Source organism: Propithecus coquereli, unplaced genomic scaffold (assembly GCF_000956105.1).
Source record: "Propithecus coquereli isolate 6110/MARCELLA unplaced genomic scaffold, Pcoq_1.0 Scaffold239, whole genome shotgun sequence".
Lineage (NCBI taxonomy): Eukaryota > Metazoa > Chordata > Mammalia > Primates > Indriidae > Propithecus > Propithecus coquereli.
In genome coordinates, this window is record NW_012147941.1 from 2172860 (window position 1) to 2197236 (window position 24377).

The following is a 24377-nucleotide window of genomic DNA, read 5'->3' on the forward strand; positions in this document are numbered from 1 at the left end:
TCAAACAATCCGCCCGCCTCGGCCTCCCAGAGAGCTAGGATTACAGGCGTGAGCTACCGCGCCCGGCCTTCTGCTAGTTTTTTAGCTGCTTTCCTAACCAGATCTAATGTTCCAGAGGGTGGGACCCTGTCTCCCCAAGACAATAAGACCCCCTGAAATCTGGGCTGAAACAAACAAGAAGTAGATGTGCCATTTGGAAGAATGATGGGGAAAGGTACAGAGGGAGAGACTAGCTCCCTTGGGCATGGGGAGTAATTCCCGCCCAGGTACTCGGAACAAATTTATTTGTGGCTGTTTATGTGGGGGAGGCATGTCACAGACTTGTGAATTCTCTTCCTGGTGATCCTGGCAGGCTTGGTTTTCATCGAAGCAGCATGGCACTAAGAACTGGCAATTAGGAGACCTGGGTTCTAATGATGACTCTGCCCCTTCCTAGCTAGGTAGCCTTAGGGATGTCACTTTGCCTCTCTGAGCCTTGATTCCTTTATCTGTCAAATGGGGGTCAGGATATGAGATGAAACAAGGAGGTATATAAAAGCCTCAGCACAGCACCTCACATCAGGTACTATTAAATGTCCAGTAAGTGTTTTTCTCCTTCTCTGTGCTGGAGATCGTATCTTAATGTGGATCATGATCAAATGGGTTTACATTTTTTAAAAAGTGTTATTCATCCAGTTACTGCCATGAGCCAGAAGTTCTAGTTAAATTATCTCAGTGTTGCTTCCACCCACGTGGTGGGGGGGTGGGGGGTAGCATCATCAACCCACTTACAGAGAGGAAATGCGACTCAGAGACTCAAAGCCTGCTATCGTGCTAAGTATTTTGCATGTACCATCTCATTTAATCTTCACAAGAGCCCTCATGTTGGACATTGGCAAAAGGTTGGTGTCGTCAGCCTGCCTTCCTGTTTGTTGTCGTCTTCCTTTGTTTTTCACACATCCGTCACCCACATTTGCTATGTGCAAGGCACTATGCTAGGCTTTTTAGAGGGTACAGCCACTTTTCCTTGCAAACTTTTATTGATCCTTCAAAGCCCAACTCACATGGCCCCAGCTCTGGGAACACCACCTACTCTTAAAAGTTCAGAGCCATCCCCACCTCCTTCCTCTTTCCTATATTTCATATCTGACAAGGCAGATTTATTTCAGCTCACAAATAATTGATGCCTATTTTGTGCTGGAAGCTGGAGACTCAGATGACTCTAGAAAATTCCTACCTTCAGGGAGTTTATTGCCCAGTAACGGACACATGCACACCAAAAGGTCAAGATAACAGAGTGATTTGTGTTATACTGAGGTTTTGAGGAAAATGACAACAGTAGTTTCCATTTTTGTCTAAGATTGAGTACCACCATTGTTTGCCTTTCTTTATCCTTATTATCTCCTCCAGAAACCTTCTGAAATAGGCTTTTACATACATGGGGAAACCGAGGGTAGGGGATGAAAAGTACCTTGCTCAAGGCCACCCAGCAAGGCGGTGGCTGCACCCTGATGGGAACCCAGTTTTCTGGCAGTGGGAGCGTGGGGCTCGGCAGCTCGCACCACACTTCTTTGTCTGCTCTGCGGGTCTGGTTGTGGACCTGCTGAGGCCGAGGCTGGGTCTGTTCTAATCTGGATTATCTTTCTCCCTGGTCCTCGTAGCCTTCATTGATGGCAGGAAGAATCCACATTGAGAAGATCCAGACTCAAAAAGAATCCAAGGCCGGGCACGGTGGCTCACGCCTGTAATCCTAGCTCTCTGGGAGGCCAAGGCGGGCAGATCGTTTGAGCTCAGGAGTTCAAGACCAGCCTGAGCAAGAGCGAGACCCCATCTCTACTAAAAAAATAGAAAATAGAAAGAAATTATCTGGACAACTAAAAATATATAGAAAAAATTAGCCAGGCATAGTGGCGCATGCCTGTAGTCTCAGCTACTCTGGAGGCTGAGGCAGATGGATCCCTCGAGCCCAGGAGTTTGAGGTTGCTGTGAGCTAGGCTGACGCCACGGCACTCTAGCCCAGGCAACACAGTGAGACTCTGTCTCAAAAAAAAAAAAAGAATCTGAGCCCTCCCCGACCCAAGGGCCCTCCAGCCCCAATAGACGCTAGGGCTGAGTGCAGACCAGGCAGGCAGGGGCTGATCAGTCTGCGTCATTTCCACCTGTCACCCTGAGAGTTCGATAGAGAAACTGACCCTTCCTGGCTGAGTTAATTTGGCTTTCTGGAGGGGCCAGGCTGAACAGATAGGAAGGATGTCCTGAGGTCTTTACTAGGCCTGTAGCATGGGAGGGAGGAGTGGGGAAACTTCACTCGAGAAGAGCCCGTGGAGAGAAACATGCACCTCTGGCCCTCTGGGAACTGCTTCAGGCCTCTTTAGTCCTGGGCTGATGCTCCCCTTAGAAGCAAAGTGAGAATAAAACCGGGGATGATATGGCAGGTGGCTAAGAACACAGACTCTGGGCCAGACAGCCTGGGTTGAATCCCACTTAACAGCTGTGCGACTTTGAGCAAGTTGCTTAACCTTTCTGTGCCTCAGTGTCTTCATCTGTAAAATGAAGAGCTGGTAATTGTGACCTCCCAGAGCTGTGGTGAGGAGCAAATGAGTTAAAAAGTGTCAGAGTACACTGCTATAAACTGTAGAGTGCTGGGCTTTCGTTGGGAAGTATTACCTTTCATTGCTGTAGTTGAGACTGGTTGCTGGGGCAGTTGAAGAGGGAGTTAAAGAAATGGAATCGTTGTGCAACTAGGAATCCCTTGGGAGCTGGCCGAGTTGCAGCCCCAGAGCAGTCCTCAGGCCTGGAAGTAGGACGGCAGAGCCCCCAGCGTGCCCCTGGGTCCCTGGTGACCCGGCACTGGTGGGCCCAGGATGCCCCTCTTTCCAGCACTCCCCTCCAACTTCCCAAGCCAGGGGAAGAAGTGGGATCAGGGGTATCCAGTCACTCTGGCAACCCAGGGTGACGTGGGACAGCCTTGCCTGTTCCAGTGCACCAGTCTCTCAGCAGATGGGGACAGTTGAGGAGACGTAAATAAAACATTCTCAGGGTAGAGGGCAGAGCAGCCACCTAGGGGCTTAGAGCCCCCTACCAATTCGGAGTTTGGTGACATGTCTGCTCAGCATGCCACTGCGTGTGTGTGTGTGTGTGTGTGTGTGTGCATGTGCGTGTGCGTGTGCGTGTGTGTGTGTGTGTGTGTGTGTGTTTTCCAGCTGCCACCTACTCAGGATAGAATGAGAAACACCTTTCCCTTCCCCCAGCCTCTTCTCCTAAAAGGGCAGCCGGCCCTGAATCACACCACAGAACTCGGCCTGAAGCTCGGAGACGCCGAATTCCACACCTTCTTGCCTGATTGCTCTGACAGGACTGGATGCCCTCCAAGGCCGTGTGGCTCAAGCAGGCCACTGAACTTGGAGCGTCATGGGCTGGCATGTTGGAACTGGTCATGTGACCACCGGCAGGTCACGGGCGCTCCTCGAGGCTCCGCTTCCCTATCTGTGTAATGGAGAATTTAGATGCTCTCCAAGGTCCATTCCAGCTCTCATGTCTCTGGATTGATCCCAGCTGCCTCTGTCCCACCCCGATTCCGTCCTGGTGACATCACCACTGCTGCAAGTTCGGGCCCTGGGAGTTTTGCCTCATTTCTTGACCTGCTGGGGTCTTGCCTCAATGCTGAGCCTTTGCCAGGGTGCCAGGGGCCCCAACCATTCTTCCTTGCCCCTTTCACCACACCTGGTGTCAGCAAGCTTCCTGCACTTTGAAGGGACTCCTCAGGGATGTGGGGTGGGGACAATTGGTAGAGTCAGCGCCTTGGAGAGGGACAAGCCGGAACAGGCCCACGGCTGCCCCTCCTTCCCTGAGCTGCTGTGCCTTCAGGCGCCTCCTCCTGATGACAAAATCCACCCCCTCCCCCAGCCCTGGAAGAGCTTTCCAGTAATGTGCCGTGTGCCGCCTACCCATGGGCAAAGAGCCAAGAGTGGCTCTCAGACCTTCCTCCTCAGCCTGGCCAGGCCCTCCCCTTCAGCCCAGAGAGCCCTCGGGCCCGGATCTCCTGCTGCCTGAGAGGCAGAGCAGGAAAGCCTGGGAGATCAGCTCGGGAGCTGATCTGGGAGCTGGCTCGTGTAGGAGAAAGTGCGCCGCACTGCAGTCGGGAGGCCCAGGACCTAGTGCTGCGTGGCCTGGCTGGGCGCGTCCTGCCTCCTCTCAGAGCTCCAGTTTTTCAGCTACCCAGTAGGAAAGCCAGCTGTCACTTCACCTAGTGATGAGGGTCCCGAGGTCCAGAAATGCGTGGCCATCCTGTGAGCTCCTCCCAGAGGCTTGAAGTCAGCCCCAGTGCCCAGCATGGCCTGGTTCAGAGAAGATACTGACCTTTTTTTTTTTTTTTTTTTCCTGAGACAGAGTCTTACTCTGTCATCCTGGGTAGAGCGCAGTGGTGTCTTCGCAGCTCACAGCAATCTCAAACTCCTGGGCTCAAGGGATCCTCCTGCCTCAGCCTCCCGAGTAGCTGGGACTATAGGCACATGCTATCACGCCAGCTAATTTGTCTATTTTGAGTAGAGATGGGGTCTCGCTCTTGCTCAGGCTGGTCTGGAACTCCTGAGCTGAAGCTATTCTTCCCCCTCGGCCTCCCAGAGTGCTAGGATTACAGGCGTGAGCCACCACGCCCGACTGATACTGACCTTTGAGTAAAGGATTAATCAGTTCTCAGCTACCACCTGTGCCTGCCGGAATGCGAAACACCTCTCTCTTCCCCCAGCCTCTTCTAAAAGAGCAGTGGCCCTGAACCGGGTCAGAGGGTTTGGCCCCTGGCTTGGAGGTGCGGAATTCCACACCTTCTTGCTCCGACAGGACTGGAGGAGGAGACCGTGTGGCTTGAGCAGACAGCTTGAGACACCCTAAGCTAGAGCAGAGCTCCTCCCTTAGGCTCTGGGGACACTGCCCAACCTTGCTGAGCCTCAGCTTTGTCTTCTGCAAAATGGGGACAATACGTACCCCACAGGGCTGTCGTGAGGACTGAATGAGATGGCATGTGCCAGGCTCCTGGCACGCCTTCAGAAATGATGCACATTCTTCAAGTTATTGCCCTTGGCTTGCTTCACACACCTTCCCCCTCCCCAGGAATTACTGTGGCCCACTCATCCCTGGGTCTCCAGGGCACTGTCTTGTGTCATGGGGCCAGGAAAGCTCTGTGGATTGGGCTGATGGCACAGAGCGGTGGAAGGCATTTTTAGGGCCTCACCTCCTAGGTAGAGGGAGAAGCCGCACGGGGAGGTGTTGGTGGGGGTCAGCTGGCTGGAGCTGGACTTCTGGCCTTGGGAAGCTGCTTTCTGGCTTGTGCCTACAGGAGCCCCCTAAGCCCCCACACCTGCCTGTCTCCTCCCCAGCACAATGTAGGTCTCTGGGGTACGGTGCTATTGTCCTGTCTTGGCTGCTTCCGCCTAGGTTGTCCGGCTGACCTCAGTGGGTGCCAGGGAGAGAAGACCTGGACGATGACTGCGGATCGAAGGTTATGGGAGAGGGAGGCGCCAGAGAAGGACTCCTGCCCTAACCTGGGCAGCCTGGGTGGTCGGGGAACACTGAGGAGGCAGGCAGAAGGAGATGGTGTCAGCCGCGCACAGTGGGGTAGAGGTAGAGAAATGGTGTTCCAGAGAGAGGAAATGGACTAGGTGAAGGCCGGCAGGCAAACGAGGATGTGACTCACGTGGGGCAGTTACAAGGAATTTGGCAAGGTGACGCCGAAGAGACTGTGGGGAGAGTGGGACGTGAGGCAAGACCAGATGACAGAGGCAGTGCTGAAAGTCTGGGCTTTATCCTATATAGCAAGAGAGGCTTGGACTCAACATGACCTAGCCCTTCCCAGTGTAGCAGCCGGCTGCACGCTGGGTGTTACTGGTGGGCACTGCAAACACTGGGGGACTTTTCAGCAGAAGAGGTGACTTTTGGTCAGGTCTGTTTTGAAGTTAGGAGAATGCACATGGTGGCTCTGAGGTCCTCTCCGGGCCTAGGATGGACATGTTTTTTCTGACATGTTTTGAGTGTCTCCTTAGTATTTGGCACTGTGCCAGGGTTCTGGGCCCCGATGGCGTTCGCAGTGTGAGTCTTGACTTGTAGCTGTGTTAACACTGCCCAGATCAGTACCTGAGAGTAGGGGGGACTTTGGGTGTGGGGAGAGAAGTTCCTCCTCCTTCCCAAGGATCTCAGGGGTAGGAGGAGCAGGGGCCTGGCCAGATGGGTTACCGAGAATCGTGTGGGTACTGTCCCTTCCCTGTGTGTGTTCAAGTCAGCAGATATTTGTTGAAGACTTGCTACATCCTCAGCCCTGGGCATACAGCGATAAACAGACGTGGAACCTGCCTGCACGGAGCTTACAGGCTAGGGAGGGGAGGAGGGAGAGCTTTCACCTTGAGCAAAGGGTCACACCTCTTGGCCAAGCTGACCCTGGGGGTTATGGCACCCAACATGCAGCTCCATACTCTGGTCTTCTCCATCCACCTCCCCATCCAAAACCAAACAAACAAAAAAACAATGCACAGGGAACTTGGGGCTCTGTGGCCAAGCCTGGTATTGAGAGAGGCCCTCTCTGGTGGGGATTTTTGCTACCTCTCGGCTCTGGGTTTGCAGCCCTAAGGTGGGCCACAGCAGAGAGTGGCCGGCTGCTGCTGGCCAGGACATGGCTTGAGGAGATGGTTGGTGGGTGTCAGGCAGAGGGGCACATGGATGCCATGATGGGGAGGAAGGCTGGAGAGCTTGTGTTACAGAACTGTGGAGTTTGATGGGAGCTGGGGGGTCAGACCTGGGTTCTAGCCTGGTTCTGCTACTAACTTGCTGTGTAACTTTGGGCAAGTCATTTTGCCTTTCTGAGCCTCGGTCACCCCCTCTCTAAAGTGGGTGGCATTGGGTGGGAAATAATCTGGCAAATAGGTTTTATCTCACATGCCAAAACTGATCGGTTGCTGTTGATGTCTTAGAGCCCTGTCTTGAGCAGCCGTCTGGCTCAGCATGAACACTCGCTGTGATTATTTAGAGATGTCTGGGGCTGGAAGTCGCCGCGAGCGTTCTGCAGGTTTGCAGACCCCAGGCCTTGTTATCTCCAAGTTCCTTCCTGTGCTGCTATTCTTTGATTCTTCTGTGCTTTCTTCTGTCTCCTGTGTTGCTTTCCTACCCGCTAGTTGTCTGTCTTCTGCTTAAACACCTCCGTAATAGGGACCTCTCCTTCTTCCCTCAGATAGAATTGTTAGATTGTTATTCCTTGTGTTCAGCCCAGATCTGCCTCCCAAACTTGTGCCTGGAAAGATGCCACGGATTCAGGCGTAGGTGATGCCCTTAGGTACCTGGTGCCTCAATAATCAGCTTATAATTTCTGCCTTCTGGAGGCATACAGAACTGCTTTCTAATGTTTTATGGCAGTGACAGGGATAGCACGTGTATATCCTATGAAAAAAGCACTTTGAAAACATTGCCACTTAGTTTCTGCGACAACCCCGTGAAGCTGGTGTTATCCCTTCCATTTTACAGGCGGGGAAGTGGAGGCTCAGAGAGTTAACAGAGCGGCCCTCTGAGACCAAGCCTGTGCACCTCTTGCCAGCTGTGTTCCTCGTCCCCGGCCCTGTCCTCAACCTCCTGTTCTCTTGGCTCCCCCAAAAGCCCATGGCCTCCCGTTCTCTCGCCCTCCGCAGGTTTCCATGTGATCCCCACGATCTCGAGCATCGTCCCAGAGAGCTGCCTGCTGATCGTGGTGGGGCTGCTGGTGGGGGGCCTGATCAAGGGCGTGGGCGAGACGCCCCCCTTCCTGCAGTCGGACGTCTTCTTCCTCTTCCTGCTGCCGCCCATCATCCTGGACGCGGGCTACTTCCTGCCGCTGCGGCAGTTCACAGAGAACCTGGGCACCATCCTGATCTTCGCGGTGGTAGGCACGCTGTGGAACGCCTTCTTCCTGGGTGGCCTCATGTACGCCGTGTGCCTGGTGGGCGGCGAGCAGATCAACAACATCGGCCTCCTGGACAACCTGCTCTTCGGCAGCATCATCTCGGCCGTGGACCCCGTGGCCGTCCTGGCTGTCTTCGAGGAAATTCACATCAACGAGCTGCTGCATATCCTCGTCTTTGGGGAGTCCCTGCTCAATGACGCCGTCACTGTGGTGAGGGGGCCGGGGCCGCGCCCACATGCACGCAGCACAGACCCGAATGCAGGTCCAGCAGTGAATCCCTCATCCGCCCACCACTAACAGTAACAAAAGCAGCTCTTCCCGTTCCTGCTCGCTGTGTGCCAGGCGCCACGCTGAGCCCTTTGACGTGGATTATCTCATTTAATCCTCACGACAGCCTCGGGAGGTGCTTATTATTCGCATTTTCCACAGGGAGAAACAGGCCTAAAGAAGTCATGATAACTTGCTAGAATGTGATAGAACCAATTTATGAATGAACCAGGTGTGTCTGACTCTAGGGCTTGAGCTCTTGGCTCTACCAGGTCATAGGCTCCCTCCTTGACTTGCATTTTGATGTGATCTTGAGCAAATTACTTGTCTTCTTTGTGCCTCAGTTTCCTCTTTACAGACCGTTTACTCTGAGGCACCTTTCGGCTCTCATGTTGATTCTGTCCTAAGTTAGAATTTGTTTGCCCAGAGTTTTAAGGTGCAGATTATGGAAAAGGGTCTTGCCCCTAAAACCTCCAGAAGGTAATAAGTAAAATGGGTTGGCCTGCGTTGACAACTTGCTGTGTGACTGTAAGCAAGTGACTGTATCTCACTGGTCCTCACCTTTTTTTTTTTTTTTTTGAGACAAGAGTCTCACTCTGTTGCCCAGGCTAGAGTGCCGTGGCGTCAGCCTATCTCACTGCAACCTCAAACTCCTGGGCTCAAGCGATCCTCCTGCCTCAGCCTCCCAAGTAGCTGGGACTACAGGCATGCGCCACCATGCCTAGCTAATTTTTTCTATATATATTTTTAGTTGTCCAGATAATTTCTTTCTATTTTTAGTAGAGACAGGGTCTTGCTCTTGCTCAGGCTGGTCTTGAACTCCTGACCTTGAGTGATCCTCCCACCTTGGCCTCTCAAAGTGCTAGGATTACACGTGTAAGCCACTGCGCCCGGCCTGGTCCTCACCTTTGACATCTGCAAAGTGGCAGAGTATTAGTGCTTTCCTCCAAGGGTCTAGTGAGCAGAGGACAGACACCCCCAGCGCAGACTCTGCACAAGCCTTTCCTCCCTGCTACTTTCCTTGGGAGACAGATATGTGCACATGCACACATGATGTGTGGTGAGGACACCCCTGCCCCTTCCTAAGCTGGCCCCCTCAGAGACAGCACGCATAGGAAAGCAGAGGGCACGCAGCACGCTCACACACGCACTCCTGCATCCACTGCCCCTCGGGAAGCAACATCTCAGAGTGGAGACACCGTGGTGTTCAGCTGCCAGCAACCTATTTCCTCTCCCTCTCCTGCCCCCCCTTGCCAGCTCCTCATGGGGTCGGGTAGAGCTGCAGCCTAGCCCGAGCAGGCAGGCCTCTGTCCCGGTCTCTTCTAGCACCAGCTCTTGCCCAGGGTTACTGTATAAGCCTCAGTTTCCCCACCTGTGACACAGGATTGCAGTACCCAGCCTGTCATCCTCCCAGGGCTCCTACAGGAGTTACATTCACTGATGTCTTTGAAACCAGTGGGGGCCAAAGACAAAACCCTCCCCAGTAGGGTCTGGGTGTTGCGGTTCAGGTTGGCACTGCTGGGGAGCAGTGGGACGTGGTTGTGTCAAGCGGGTAACTTGGATCCAGCCACTTTGGACCCGCAGCCGTGCCACCTGAAGGTGGTGGTTGTGACTGTGGCGTTCGTCAGGTGCTTCCTGTCTGAATGTGCATCCCCTCATCTGATCCCCACAGCGACTCCATGAGGTTGGCATTGTTATTATACCGGTTTTTTGAGATGAGGAAACTGAGGCACTGAGAGGATACGTTAGCCTGATAAGTGGTGTAGCTGGGGGCATGGGTGTGGGTGCCCCTGAGCTGCCTGGTGTCAGGTCTATGCCCTAGAGCCGGTCCCCTCTTGTACCCCATTCCCCCTGCCTCTAGGTCCTGGGGGCTTTGGAAGGTTCCCTGTACCCGAGTCTTCTCCTCCCTCCCCCCAGGCCTAGAAACTTCCCACTGGTTCCCGGCAGAGCTGTCTAAGACTGGACTACATAGGCCAGGCAGCCAGGGAGCCGCTGCTGGGAGGAGGCAAGACCTCAAAGCTCAGCCTGCTGGGGCGGCCCCAGCCCATGGCCAACAGGGAACAGATTCTGGGCCCAGTTCTACTGAGATCGTCAAAGGGCTTTACAGTGTGTGAAATGCCACTTAAACACCTGACCATAGTGTTACAGTGACCGTCTGTTTCCAGTCCAGGAGATGGGGAAGTCTCAGAGAGCCTCCTGTTCTATAGCATCTGAACTTGGCTGTTCATTACAATCACCTGGGGAGCTTGTGAAATAGAGATTTCTGGGCCCCACCCCAGAGAATCCTGTATGGCTTGGCCTTGCGTATTTTCAGAAAGCTTCAGAGGTTAAGAAATCACCTTCCAGTGCATGGTCTGAAGGACAGACTGGAACTCAGAGATGGGCGTGATGTGTCCAAAGTCAAACAGTGAGAGAGGCATAGTTAATAACACCAGTAGCAGCTGATACTGCATCAGGCGAGGTTCTGAGCACTTTATTAACTAATTTAATCCTCACAACAGTGCTATAAAGTTGGTACTGTTATTATCCTCACTTTATGGATGGGGAACTGAAGCACAGGGAGATTGCATGATTTGCCCTCCGCATACAGCTCAGGGACGGCAGAGCCAGGCTTCCAGCCTGTACAGTTTGGCTTCAGGGTCTATCCCCTCACAGGTGGCAGGCCACAGGCCCACAAAAGCCCTTCCAGCCCCAGGCCGTGGTTTTGAGCACTGCTTGGCACTAGGGTTTCTCTGCTTCCATGTGGCCTCTTTTTGTGGCTGTGGTCAATGGAGCGGACAGGGTCACTCTGGGTAGACCCCAGGGAGCCATGGCGAGGCCCCTGCCCTCCCACCCACTAGACTGCACACCCTCCCCAGGTCCTGTATCACCTCTTTGAGGAGTTTGCCAGCTATGACCATGTGGGCATCGTGGACATCGTCCTCGGCTTCCTGAGCTTCTTCGTGGTGGCCCTGGGCGGGGTGTTTGTGGGCGTGGTCTACGGGGTCATCGCAGCCTTCACCTCCCGATTTACCTCCCACATCCGCGTCATCGAGCCGCTCTTCGTCTTCCTCTACAGCTACATGGCCTACCTGTCAGCCGAACTCTTCCACCTGTCGGGCATCATGGCGTGAGTCTGAGTGTGGCAGGCTTGGTGGGGGGCCGCCAGCTTGGATTCGCCAGGCTCATAGGGTCATGGAGCTCCCCAGGGCCCAGCCTCCAGCTCCAGGAATGAGACATGAGCTCCAGGCACCAGACCTGCTTGGTAGCCATTTAAATGGCCAGGGTCATCAGAGGTGTCCTAGAAGGGGTGCGCTTCTGGGCTTTGTGGGATCCAGGCATCTGGGTAGAGCATTTCTGTCTGTGAGCAGATGCGGCAAGAGTGACCTGAGTTAGGGCAAGCCCAGGGCGTGGGAGGGCAGAACCCGGGGCTACTCTTAGAATTTGGAAGCCACTAAGCTTAAAGTTTGTGAAAGTCTCAGTTGTCTCAAAGGAAGTCCCATGGTCATTGCTGGGCACAGGTGCTCATCACTCCTCCCTCAGCAGCCCCAGTGGGGGGCCATGAGGCTTCTGTCGAAGCAAGGCTCACCAGGCCTGAGTCCTGGAGGTCCCGCGCCCTCCGCTGGGTCTTGAAGTGGGGGAAGTGGACGTAGTGAGGCAGCGAGGTGCGAGGGTGTTCCCAACAGAGGAGGACATTGGAAGCGCAGAGGCAGGGCAGAAGTAGGGGCTCCAGGGCAACAGTGAGGAAGCCAGGCTGGCAGGAGTGGAGCCCCAGTGTGGGTGCTGGGCTGCGAAGACTTGGGCTGCTGCTTGGAACAAACCCCCCTGTCGGGACCTCTGGGCACTGGGGGATGCCACACTCGGGGGGAATAAACCCAAGAGGCCATGGACATGTCACTGGTTCCCATTGGGCAGAAAGGCAGCATGGCCTTGGAGTGAAGGCACAGGCCTTGCAGCTGGACAAACCATAGTATACATCTGTGCTCTGCCAATCGCAGTGTGACAGTGGGCAGGTGACTTTATTTCTCCTAGAGTCAGATCTCTCATCTGAGAAAAGCAAGAGTACGCCGTGCCCGCAGGGTTGATGCGAGCATTGAGTGGGCATAGGTGCGTAAAGCACACTGTGGGCGTCCAACCCACAGGCTCCGTGCGGGCACCTTCATCGAGCGCTCTCAGCCCCCAGCAATGCGCTGAGCCCTGATTCCCCCTCTTCCCGACCCCAGACTCATCGCCTCGGGAGTGGTGATGCGGCCCTACGTGGAGGCCAACATCTCCCACAAGTCCCACACTACTATCAAATATTTCCTGAAGATGTGGAGCAGCGTCAGTGAGACCCTCATCTTCATCTTCCTTGGCGTCTCCACCGTGGCCGGCTCCCACCACTGGAACTGGACCTTCGTCATCAGCACCCTGCTCTTCTGCCTCATCGCCCGCGTGCTGGGTGAGGACCAGGCCAGGGCTGGTGGGGACTGCATGTGTGCGCGTGTGTAGGCCGTTGTGTGGAGGACCGGGCTGCGGGGGCTGTGCTGCACTGGGTGCTGGAGGGGCGCTGCTTGGCTCCTGGCTGCCCCAGCACGGCTGGACACGGGGGCTTCCCATTCCTCCTCTGCGGTGCTGGCTCCATGATGGCGCCTTTCTGAAGTGAATGTTAGGTCTGTGGTCCCCGAGCCTAGCTGGGCGTCACATCAACTTGGTGCACTTTCTAAAATCCTCTTTATTATTCCTGACCTCAACCCCCAGGGGTTCGGGTTCTGTTAAGGTTGGACCCAGCCCTCTGCCGTCATTCATTCATTCATTCATTCATTTTTAAATTTTTCATTAAAGAATTTTTTTAGAGACAGGTTCTTGCTCTGCTGCCCAGGCTGGAGTGCAGTGGGCACAATTATAGCTCACTGCAGCCTTGAACTCCTGGGCTCAAGCCATCCTCCCACCTCAGCCTCCCAAGTTGCTAGGATTACAGGTGTGAGCCATTGTGCCCGGCCTGCATTTTTTAATGTTTTATTATGGAAATTTTCAAATCCATGGAAAAGTAGAGAGAAAAGGATAATGATCCCCCGGGTACCCATCATATTTAAGAAGTATCAGCTTGTGATCAGTCTTGTTTCATCTCTTCTCCCTCCACCCTCCTATTCTTCGGCCACTGGAGGCCTCTGTGACGTCTCTAAAGCACATCCAGGTTGTGGAACCCCCTTAAGGGTCCACTCAGCTCTTGGATTGAGGGATTTTGAGCGCCCTAGGCTGAGGGACCCAGGATATGGATGAGCTGGGTGGGCTTAGTAGTGAAAGCTTCCTGGATACTCAGAGAAGTCATCAGTGCAGAGAAGCCAGGAGGGGCTGGGGACAGCCTGACCTGACCCTCCCCCATCCCCTCCTCGGCAGGTGTGCTGGGCCTGACCTGGTTCATCAACAAGTTCCGCATCGTGAAGCTGACCCCCAAGGACCAGTTCATCATCGCCTACGGGGGCCTGCGAGGGGCCATCGCCTTCTCCCTGGGCTACCTCCTGGACAAGAAGCACTTCCCCATGTGTGACTTGTTCCTGACCGCCATCATCACCGTCATCTTCTTCACTGTCTTTGTGCAGGTGCTGGACGAGGGCAGTGCAGGTCCTTCCCTTGGGGACCCTGATGCTGTTCCAGTGGAGAGGAAAGCATGTGGCTCGAAATGGGGCCATGGGTTCTAGTCTCAGCTCCACTGCTAACTTGCTGCATGACCTTGGGAAAGCCACTCCCCCTTTCTGGGCCTCAGTTTCCCCAATTGTAAAGTGAGAATTATGATAATGAGTCATTGTGAAGTGACTGATCAGAATGTAAAGTAGCCAGAGTGCTGCCCAATTTAATTAGGAGCCCAAATAGCATTAAGAGAAGCGGGTACAGTCAGCAGGCCCCGAGATCTGCCTTTGCCACCAACTTGTCGTAGGGCTTTACACAAGAGATTTCCTATCTTAGGATCTCAGTTACTGTGTCTGTAAAATGGGAACAATAGCACTGCATGGGGAACTGGAGGGTCTTGCAGTCAGGCCAAGCTCTGCTGCTGTGTCCTTGTGACCCACCTTCTGTGAAGTAAGGGGACTGGGCAAGATGATCCCCAAGAATCCAGCCTGCTGATCAGTGATTTCTGCACATTTAAATGACCCAGGCTCAGCTGAGAGCCCCCTGCCACTCCCATCCCATGTCCCCAAGGAAGCCCAGCTCTGCCTTGCCTCTGTATGGCCTTGGAAGTGAGAAACACTGTCGGGGCCTCCAGTTCTGGACCATCCCTCTGTCTTTCTGGTCACTAATCCTTGCAGAGCCCTAGATGGGACACATCTTTGCCTTTTCATGAGAAAAAAAGATAGGGAAACCTCCTGTGGCTGGGCTATTTTCTGTCCTTTGAAAGAAGGGGCTGCTTCTTTTGTCCTCCTGCCCTGCTTCCGCTGTCAAAAATACTTTTTTCACCTTGACTTTGCAGTTTTACGTGCTAATGGTCTTCCAAGCCCATTTTCATTGAAGGCAGCATTGGGATGGGGACCTGCCTATGGAGCTAGCCTGCCTGGGTTTGAATCTTGGCTCTCCTACTTCTGTGGGACCTCGGAAAGTTGCTTAACCTCAGTTTCCTCATCTGTAAAAGGGCGAGGAAAGGATCTACGTCTTAGGGCTGTTGTGGGTATTAAAGAGCTAATACTAATACAACACCTGAAACCCGTCTGTCCAGGGCAAGTGTGCAGTTAAATTAGCCACTGCGGTCATCACGAGGTCCTCTGCAGTCCTGGGAGGCAGACAGAGCAGAGCTGATTCTCCCTGCACGCCAGGCCCTGGGTGTGCAGAGCGAGTCTGCAGTGGAGCCCGCATGAGTGCGGTGGAGGCTGGGGAGTTCCAGCACTTTGGTCCTGGGAGAGGGCAGAGCAGAGAGAGCATCCTAGCCTCAGGGGCCTCCCTGCCTGGGTTGCAGAGCTGGAGTGCCTGACACCCACCTGCTCCCCCAGGGCATGACCATTCGGCCCCTGGTAGACCTACTGGCTGTGAAGAAAAAGCAAGAAACGAAGCGCTCCATCAACGAGGAGATCCACACACAGGTACCGGGAGCTGGGGCTGGGCCCTGGGGTACAGGAGAAGGCTCAGGGAGCTGGGGGGCAACTGGGCCTCACGTCTCTGCCCTCCTCCCTTACACCAGTGCTGGACTCGTCCCTCAGCCCCTTGAGGCTGCCAGGGTCTGGCCATAGGGAACGTGTTGTGTGAGCAGCTGGGAGCCTGAGGGGGCATCATGCCATCTCTGCCTCTAGTGGGAACCTATCCCAGGCATTGGGCATAGTCGAAGGGGGCTCAGCCGGACACTAAGGGCAGAGGGTTTGGGACACCCAGAGTTGGCGTTCAGGATGAGTGAGGTGTTGGCGCCACCTCCTGGCCACTTCTGGGACTGCAGGGCAGGGCTGAGCAGAGCTGCAGCTCGCAAGGAAGTGGCAGGGAGAGGCTGTTGGGAGGTTTTGGGAAGGAAAGTGCCCGGTAGTGAGCCTTGACCTGGCCCTGGGCCCATTTCAGTTCCTGGACCACCTTCTGACAGGCATCGAGGACATCTGTGGCCACTATGGCCACCACCACTGGAAGGACAAGTAGGTGGCAGGCCTGGTGGGTGGGCAGGTGGGCAGGGAGGAGCAGGCGAGGGTGTCAGGGCCTGGGCGTCTCCCCACCCCTGGGAGCTGGCTCCATCTGTCTCTGTCCTCCCACCAGAATCAACCGGTTTAATAAGAAGTACGTGAAGAAGTGTCTGATAGCCGGCGAGCGCTCCAAGGAGCCCCAGCTCATCGCCTTCTACCACAAGATGGAGATGAAGCAGGCCATTGAGCTGGTGGAGAGCGGGGGCATGGGCAAGATCCCCTCTGCTGTCTCCACCGTCTCCATGCAGTGAGTGCCCGCGGCGACACCCTCACCCTGCAGCCCCTACTGGTTGCAGGCCACCTGGGGGGTGGGGGAGCACTCCGTTGTCCGGTCAGGTGGGGAGGGAGCTGCGGGGCCACACCCACCTGGGCCATCCCCAGGGGGACCTCCTGGCCCAGCCCAGCAGGCTCCAGAATCGCAAGAATTTTTTCGCGGACCCAGTCTGTGCCCTGTTGTCCCAGGAACATCCATCCCAAATCCCTGCCATCTGAGCGCATCCTGCCGGCGTTGTCCAAGGATAAGGAAGAGGAGATCCGCAAAATCCTGAGGAACAACTTGCAGAAGACCAGGCAGCGGGTGAGAGCCTGCTCCCGGCCCAGCGCCCCGCAGCAGAAGCGCCCACTGTGTCTCTCCATGGCGGCCCTGCCCTGCACGTGCCCCTCAGCTTGGCGCTCCGGAGCCCTGGCCCAGCCTCTAGCACTGTCCCCAGTCCTGCCCCACATGCACGGCCAGAGCCTCCCAGACCCAGCTTCCGGGGCCCGTCCTGATGGCTGTTCCTCCCACAGCTGCGGTCCTACAACAGACACACGCTGGTGGCAGACCCCTATGAAGAGGCCTGGAACCAGATGCTACTCCGGAGACAGAAGGCCCGGCAGCTGGAGCAGAAGGTGGCCCCTGCCTTTCCCTAGGAATCTGGGTTGTTCTGCCCACACCCCACCCACAATGCTCTGCTGTGCCCCTCTGAGGAAATGCGCCTGTTCTAGAAACTGAGAGAGTTTGGGCTTGATCCCAGGGGCGTGGAGAGCCATGAACCCTTGGCCTAAGCAAGGGAGTGACGGGGGTGGGGTGGCGGTGGCCTGGATTGGGGCAGTGGCAGGAAGATGCAGAGGAGCGGGTGAGGGACTTTGAGCAGGTGGAACTAGCAAGACTTGGTCGTCAGTTTGAGGTGGGCTGAGAGAAGAGGAAAAGGAGTCAGGGCCACCTCTGGGCCTCTGGCTGGGCTGGTTGGGAGGGAACAAGCTTTCAAGGGAAGGTAAGGAGCTGAGCTCAGTTTCAAGGTGTTTGATTTGAGCTACTTGGGGCCATCGGGGGTCCAGGCTGTCCACTCCCGAGCTGGCTTTAAGGGTCTGAGCCTCGGGGCAGGTGTGGGCTAGAGCTAGAGGCTGGGGCAGCGTAGGGGTGTTCAGAGCTGCCTAGGGAGGTTGCTGGCTTGACGAGAGCCTGGGACGAGCCCACCCCCTGAAGGGCCAGTGTGGGTGCCGGCACAGGCACGGGGAAGAGGGGGTGAGCACACCGAGGGGGGCGCACTGGCCCTGGGCCCCGTCCAGAGGGCTCCCTCTGCCCAGCTGCCCGCGCTCACCGCTGCTCTCTCTGTCAGATGAACAACTACCTGACGGTGCCGGCCCACAAGCTGGACTCTCCCACCATGTCGCGGGCCCGCATCGGCTCAGGTGAGGGCCTGGCGAAGGGCCGTGGGGCTGGGCGCTCATGCTGCCGCCCCTGAGGATGAGGCTCTGACAGGAGAAGGCCTCAGGGAGCCATTGGGGAGCACAGACCCACCCCTCCCTGGCCCCCCAAGCCATGAGCTGCTTCCAGATCGGGTGTGGCTGAGGGTTCACAGAAGGGGGCAGAGGGCCCTGCTGCCATCCCCAGGGACAGAGGTGCCCCCAGGGAGGACTGCGAAGGGAGTTGGGAACAGACAGGCGCCTGGCAGGGAGGCGGGGTCTGCACTATCCGGATCTCCAGCAGTCGCGCGGGAAACAAGGGCGGCCTTCTCACGGCCTGGGCACTGGGCACACAGCGACTCAGCAAGAACCCTAATTCTTGACCTGCGGAGGGACACCAACGGTCTGAGGAGAGGACCCGTCTGAGGGAAGAGAAGCTCTTCTCTTCTCTGGGATGGAGGGTCACGAAGGCCAGTGTAGACACAGGTCTGAGGACTTTGCTCACGGGAAGGCCCTGTGGGAGGTGCTGAGGTGACACATGCTGGGCCAGGCTCAGGAGCAGAACCCAGCTTGTGCCTTGCTCTTGGTCCCCAGACCCCCTGGCCTACGAGCCGAAGGCAGACTTGCCCGTCATCACCATCGACCCAGCCTCCCCGCAGTCGCCCGAGTCTGTGGACCTGGTGAACGAGGAGCTGAAGGGCAAGGTCTTGGGGCTGGGCCAGGATCCAGCAAGCGTGGCTGAGGAAGATGAGGATGATGACGGGGGCATCATGATGCGGAGCAAGGAGCCTTCATCCCCAGGCACCGACGACGTCTTCACCCCTGGGCCACGTGACAGCCCCAGCACCCAGAGGATACAGCGCTGCCTCAGTGACCCAGGCCCCCACCCTGAGCCTGGGGAAGGAGAGCCGTTCATCCCCAAGGGGCAGTAGCACCAGGGCCACGGGCAGCGCCTGTCCCACCAGACTCTCCCACCAGAGCAGGGGCTGCTGGGGGCCCCCCTCACCCTTCCTGACCTGGATCCGCCCTGCCCCTCCCCCACCGCATGGCAGCTGGGCCCAGAGGCCACCACACTCCCCCAACCCCCACCGCACGGCTTCCCCTGCCTCCTGGGAAGCATCCTCCTGCCAGAACTGCCTCCCAAACCACTGGCAGAACTGCTGGGGCTGGTGAGGCAGGCCCTGCCCCTTCCCCAGGCCCAGGCCCCCCCATACCTGGACTAGGGCCTCAGAGGCCCCCCCTACACTCCATCACCTCCCTGTTCAGACCAATCTGATTTCCAACCAAAGAGGCTCTGGCTCAGCTGTGGTCCCACCCAGGAAGGGAAGGCGCTGAGGCCTCCTTTATCAGGGGAAGCACAGGCATGTGGCTTGGGGGAGGGATCGGTGACCCATGGGGGTCTCACCCTACTCCTGCCAGCTCTGTCACCCTGGCTGGCCACTCCAACCTGTCCTCACTCAGAGCTGCAGTCTGAGAGCGTCTCTGAGCTGCTCTGCCTGGAGCTGGGGTGCTTTGTGCAGAGACAAGTGTCATGACAGCTTTCCAAACTGTGCTCCTACGGGGACCACTGGGCCCTTTAGGCGCTGCTGCCAGGGGAGGGACTGTCTGGGCTCCAGAAAGTGCCGCCTTTTTATGTCTTGTCTGTTCATGCTTCCATGTAGGATTCTGTCTGCACAGAGGGCACTCCTGTTTTTAAAATGTTTTAAAACCCCTGGCCGAAGAGAGCTCTGCCCTCTATCTTCTTCCTCCCACTCCAGAGAATTACCCCTCCTCATTCATGCCTGTCTGTCCAGCCCCCTCCAGTCAGTCCTCTGCCTGCTGGGCTCTTAAGTGGTGCCCAAAGGCTCTGATTGCAGCAGTGACTCCCCAACCCTAATCATGATTCTCTCCAACCTCACAGACGCTGGGCCTCTTGGCAACTGCCTGGCTCTTGGGCCTAACCCTAAGTTCCTGCTGGCCTGGTCTTACTTCCTCCACCCCAGGGTTGGCCCCTGGAACCTCTCCCTCGTGTGCACCACACCCAGCTACCGGGGAGCCCAGTCCTGGGAGAGGAGGCCTTCCCTGAGGATCTTTTGTTGCCAGGGCTGGTAGGTTGGGCAGAATGCTGGGCCCCCGTGGCCTTTGCTCACAAGCACTCCCCACCCTTAGCCCCACCGTGGCCAGGCCTGTTGGTGTTTGTCCTCCCCCCAGGGCACTCCCTTCCCCAGGATCGTGCAATAGTCAGAGCGTCCCTCTTTCCAGTGGACTGGGCCACGAGTCCTTGGCCATCTGTCCACCCTCTCCATGCAAGTGCTGTTTTGAGCAGGAGTCACCATACAAGGGTGACGTCGACAACCATGTACAAAGCCACCGCAGCTGCTGCCGCTCTGCCGCCTGTACAGAAGAAACTGAATCTTTTTCATATTCTAATAAATCAATGTGAGTTTTTGATAGACTCAAGAGCTACTTCCTGGGGACGAGGGTCTTTAGGAAGGAGGGCGGCCTGTGGGCCTGGAGTACTCAGCTCAAAGGCTGGCACAGAACCGGCTAGTAGCTATGAGCTGCCGGTGTGGATGTTCCCACGTGCCAGGCACCAAGACACGGCAGCGAGCAAAGCAGGACACTTCTCCCACTCAGGAGCCCTCAGCCCAGCGAGAAGAGCAGCCTCGATCAGCCGTGCAGCAGGCTGGAAAAGCCCAGTGTGTTTGTGAGAGGTGAATAAGAGGCAGAGGGTGAGGAGGGGATGGCACGGAGAACTTCCCTGAGTAAGTGATATCCCAGGACGGGACTAAGAAATGAGCCAGGGTAACCACGTGGAGAAGGTCTCAAAGTTCCCAAACACACTAATTGGGAGCTGCACACATGACACCCTGGGATCTGAGAAAAGGTAGGGGTGGCCAGGTCAGAGAGTGACAGCAGGAGGCAAGGATGGGACCTTGAGGTCCAAGGTTGTGATTTTGGTCTTATACTGAGAGCAGTGGGAAGTCATTGAAGCCCTGTGTTCTCACCTGTAAAGTGGGGATAGCAGCCCCTGGGTGAGATACGCTTAGGTGTGTACAGGTTGAGCATGCCCAATCTGAAAATCCACCATCTGGAATGCTCCAAAGCCAGAACTTTGTAAGCTCCAGCATGTAAAATATTGTATAAAATTACCTTCAAGCTATAGTGTAAGCTGTATATGAAACATAAATGATTTCATGTTTAGACTTGGATCCCCTCCCCAAGGCATCTCATTGTGTATGTGCAAATATTCCGAAATCTGAAATGCTTCTGTTTCCGAGCACTTTCGGGGAAGGGCTACTCGACCTACAGTGGCTGAGTTCAGAAGTTGGACCCCTGAGGTGCATTTCCTGGAGCTGACCACCAGAGGGCAGGGGGGCCTTGGCGCACAGGCCAGGCGCCCTTCGAACGTGGGCTGTCCAGGAAAGCTCTCCTGCCCACCTGGGACCCGCGTGTGTGGCGCTTTGACTCGAATTCTGAAGTGGTTAGTGCCAAAAGGATTGCAGTGAGATACCACACTGTCCTTTCCTGTATCCACCAGTGTCCCAACAGGAAATGCATGCAACAGTTATCCCTCTATTATTCTGGGGATTGGTTCCAGGACTCCCACGGATACCAAAGTCCTGGGGTTCTCAAGTTCCTCATAAAATGGTGCAGAGCCGTCAGCCCTCCACATCCATGCAGTCCATATCCATGGATTTAACCAACTGTGGACTGAAAATGTTTGAGGAGGCCGGGTGTGGCGGCTCACGCCTGTAATCTTAGCACTCTGGGAGGCTGAGGTGGGAGGATCACTTGAGCTCAGGAGTTTGAGACCAGCCTGAGCAAGAGTGAGACCCCGTCTCTATTAAAAATAGAAAGAAATTAGTTGGGCATGGTGGCGCACCTGTGCTCCCAGCTAGTGGGGAGGCTGAGGCAGGAGGCTTAAGCCCAGGATTTTTTTTTTTGAGACAGAGTCTGGCTCTGTTGCCCGGGCTAGAGTGCGTGGAGTCAGCCTAGCTCACAGCAACCTCAAACTCCTGGGCTCAAGCGATCCTCCTGCCTCAGCCTCCCGAGTAGCTGGGACTACAGGCACACGCCACCATGCCCAGCTAATTTTTCCTATATAGTTTTAGTTGTCCAGCTAATTTCTTTCTATTTTTAGTAGAGAGGGGGTCTCGCTCTTGCTCAGGCTGGTCTTGAACTCCTGAGCTCAAACGATTCTCCCACTTCGGCCTCCCAGAGTGCTAGGATTACAGGCGTGAGTCACCGTGCCCGGCCAACCCCAAGATTTTGAAGTTGCTGTGAGCTAGGCTGATGCCATGGTACTCTAGCCCTGGCAACAGAGCAAGACTCCATCTCAAAAAAAAGAAAAAAGAAAGAAAGAAAATATGTGAGGAAAAAGGCCAGGCACATTGGCTCATGCCTGTAATCCTAGCACTTGGGGAGGCTGAAGCAGGAAGACTGAAACCAGCCTAGGCAACATGTCAAGATTGTCTCTACAAAAAACAGAAAAATAAGCCAGGCATGATGGCACACACGTGTAGTCCCAGCTACTCAGGAGGCTGAGGCAGGAGGATCGCTTGAGCCAGGAGTTTGAGGTTGCAGTGAGCTATGATGACACCACTGCACTGTAGCCTGAGTAACAGAGCGAGACCTTGTCAGAAAATATTTGGAAAAGTAAAAAAAAACACAACGAAAGATAATACAAATAGTATAACAAGTATTTACATTGTATTAGATGTTAGTAATCCAGAGATGATTTAAGGTATGCAGGAGGGCGTGCACAAGTCATATACAAATGCTGCACCATTTTATATAAGGGACTTGAGCTTCCTTGGATTTTAGTATCTTTGGGGTTCCTGAAACCAATCCCCCACAAATGCTGAGAGATGAATGTATTTGCATATAACCTCCACACAGCCTCCCATATACTTTACATCAACTCTAGATTACTTATAATACCTAATACAATGTATATGTCATGTAAATAGTTATTATACTGTATGGGGTTTTTATAATAATTTGTATTTTTAATAGTATTTTGTACATATTTTCAATCCGTTGTTGGTTGAATCCGTGGATGCAGAGCCTGAGGGTCCAGAGGGCCAACTATACTCAAAGGGGTACCAGAGAGCCTTCCGCTGAGGGATTAGCTACAGAGGTGTGGGCAGGGCTTTGGGAAGCTGCCAGGGATGGGACCCAGTGGGGCTCGCACTACAGGAAGCTATTGCAACCCCTAGACCTGAAAGGGAAAGAGGGAGGAGCTGTCACTACAAGGGGGCTGCTGCCTGAGCCGTGGCCATAGGTAGCAGAACACAGGCCCTGCCAGAGAGGGAGCCCGGGGATAAGAACTCTGACTTCTCTCACCCTAGCGGTGCCTCCAGAGTGCACAGGGCAGGTCAGCCCTGCAGGGGCGGCGGAGAGTGGCCCCAGAGGGGAAACGGAGATCCCAGCAGAGCCATTCCTGTCGCCCCTCAACATCCACTCTTGTCCTGTGGATGAAAAACTCGTGTCCCTACTGCTTAATGGCTGAGGAATCTCTGTTTGGGATGATGAAAAGTTTTGGAAATAGATTGTGGTGACGGTCGCACGTCGTGAATGCACTAAATGCCACCGAAGCGTTCACTTTATTTTTTTTCTCCGTGCTCCTCAACATGGATGAAGTGTTCGTTTTAAGATGGTCAGTTTTATGTTAGGTGAATTTCACCTCAATTTTTTTAATGGAAGAAAAAACGTCATCACACAAAGTGTCATCAGCACTATATCCTTGTCCTCCTTCAGTTACACTTACCTGGAGTCCAACTTAAAACGTTACCCGTCACCTTGGCTCTTTAAATAAAACCACAGAGGGTGCAAATCATAACAGAAAACTGCTACAGCGCCTACTTTTGCAGCTGGTCACAAGGCCTAAGTTGGCCACCATGGCATCCTTCCTCCACCCCCACTTCTGGATTCCTCTGACCATCTGCCAGCGCTTTGGCTGATTGGGGTTTTTAGTCTGGCGGGGTGTCCTAAACCTTTATTCCCACCCAATTCGGCTTCTTACTGGTCTCCGTTGCGTTGCCAGCTCTCCTGCTGCTGTCAACACAGGACTGGGAGAGTCCCCCGGCTTCCAGCCATGGTCTTCCTGCCCACCCCCCACTGCAGCAGGAGCCCACTTCTGGTCATCCACACGGGTCACCCTACCTGGTACAGGGGACCCCTTCTCTGCCTTTTGGTTAAGCAACATGCCGAGCTCCAAACAACCAGGGGGAGCACTCACTCTACTTCCAGTTGAAAGGAACCACATTTCCGTTCCCTGGAGGAAGGATCCTCCTTTGGGCATTAAGCACTCCAGACCCACTGAACACAAAATCAAGGGGATAGAAAGCAAAAATTCCTCCCATCAGTAATTCGGAATAACGGTGAGAGGAGCCACTCCCACATCCCCCCCTTGGTCCCTGGGCCTGCACTTTGGCCCTAAGAGAGGCGGAGCCACACGTTAGCACTGATCGAAAGCATATACTGCCTCCTGCCCGTCAACAGCCCACTTGCAGGGTGGTATCTCCCAGCTGGCGAGGTACACAAGCTGCCTCTGGCACATTCCATGGATGAGACCATTTTGGCGTGTCCACCATAAAATGAAGGTAGGCAGGCAGTGTGTGTGATAGCAGAGTGATGAACAAGCTGCTCTGGCCAGTCTGGAAATGGTGCTGCCAGCAGAAGCATGGCAGGCAGGGAAGGCAAATCCCCGACAGGAATACTGGTTATTACCCTGAGGGTGGCGAGACTGGGACATTTCTGGGAGAAGGCCTTTTGTGGCTGGAGTTTGGCCAGCAGGAGAAGTGCAGGGGAGGTGGGCAATGGTAGATGGCACAGGCGTCACAGGCCAGAGGGGAACGGATTCTATTTGAAGTACACTGAGAAATTACTCGCATGATCTAAGGAGGGGAGTTGGCTGATTTTGGCTTCTGAAGGGTGACTCTGGGCTGTGTGGA

General features: G+C 55.1%; 1 protein-coding gene across 1 annotated transcript in view; it reads left to right on the forward strand.

Annotated features, from left to right (window-relative positions):
* The window catches only part of SLC9A1 (solute carrier family 9, subfamily A (NHE1, cation proton antiporter 1), member 1), a 50540-nt gene extending 30762 nt beyond the window's left edge, over positions 1-19778 (forward strand). The window contains exons 2-12 of the mRNA XM_012646019.1: positions 7647-8107; positions 11023-11273; positions 12367-12584; positions 13523-13725; positions 15106-15195; positions 15659-15729; positions 15848-16021; positions 16237-16351; positions 16561-16662; positions 17373-17445; positions 18034-19778. Of these exons, the coding sequence (XP_012501473.1) occupies positions 7647-8107; positions 11023-11273; positions 12367-12584; positions 13523-13725; positions 15106-15195; positions 15659-15729; positions 15848-16021; positions 16237-16351; positions 16561-16662; positions 17373-17445; positions 18034-18371 (2096 nt within the window). The 3' untranslated portion in view covers positions 18372-19778. The remainder of the gene's footprint in view (positions 1-7646; positions 8108-11022; positions 11274-12366; positions 12585-13522; positions 13726-15105; positions 15196-15658; positions 15730-15847; positions 16022-16236; positions 16352-16560; positions 16663-17372; positions 17446-18033) is intronic.
* Positions 19779-24377: the final 4599 nt, after the last annotated feature.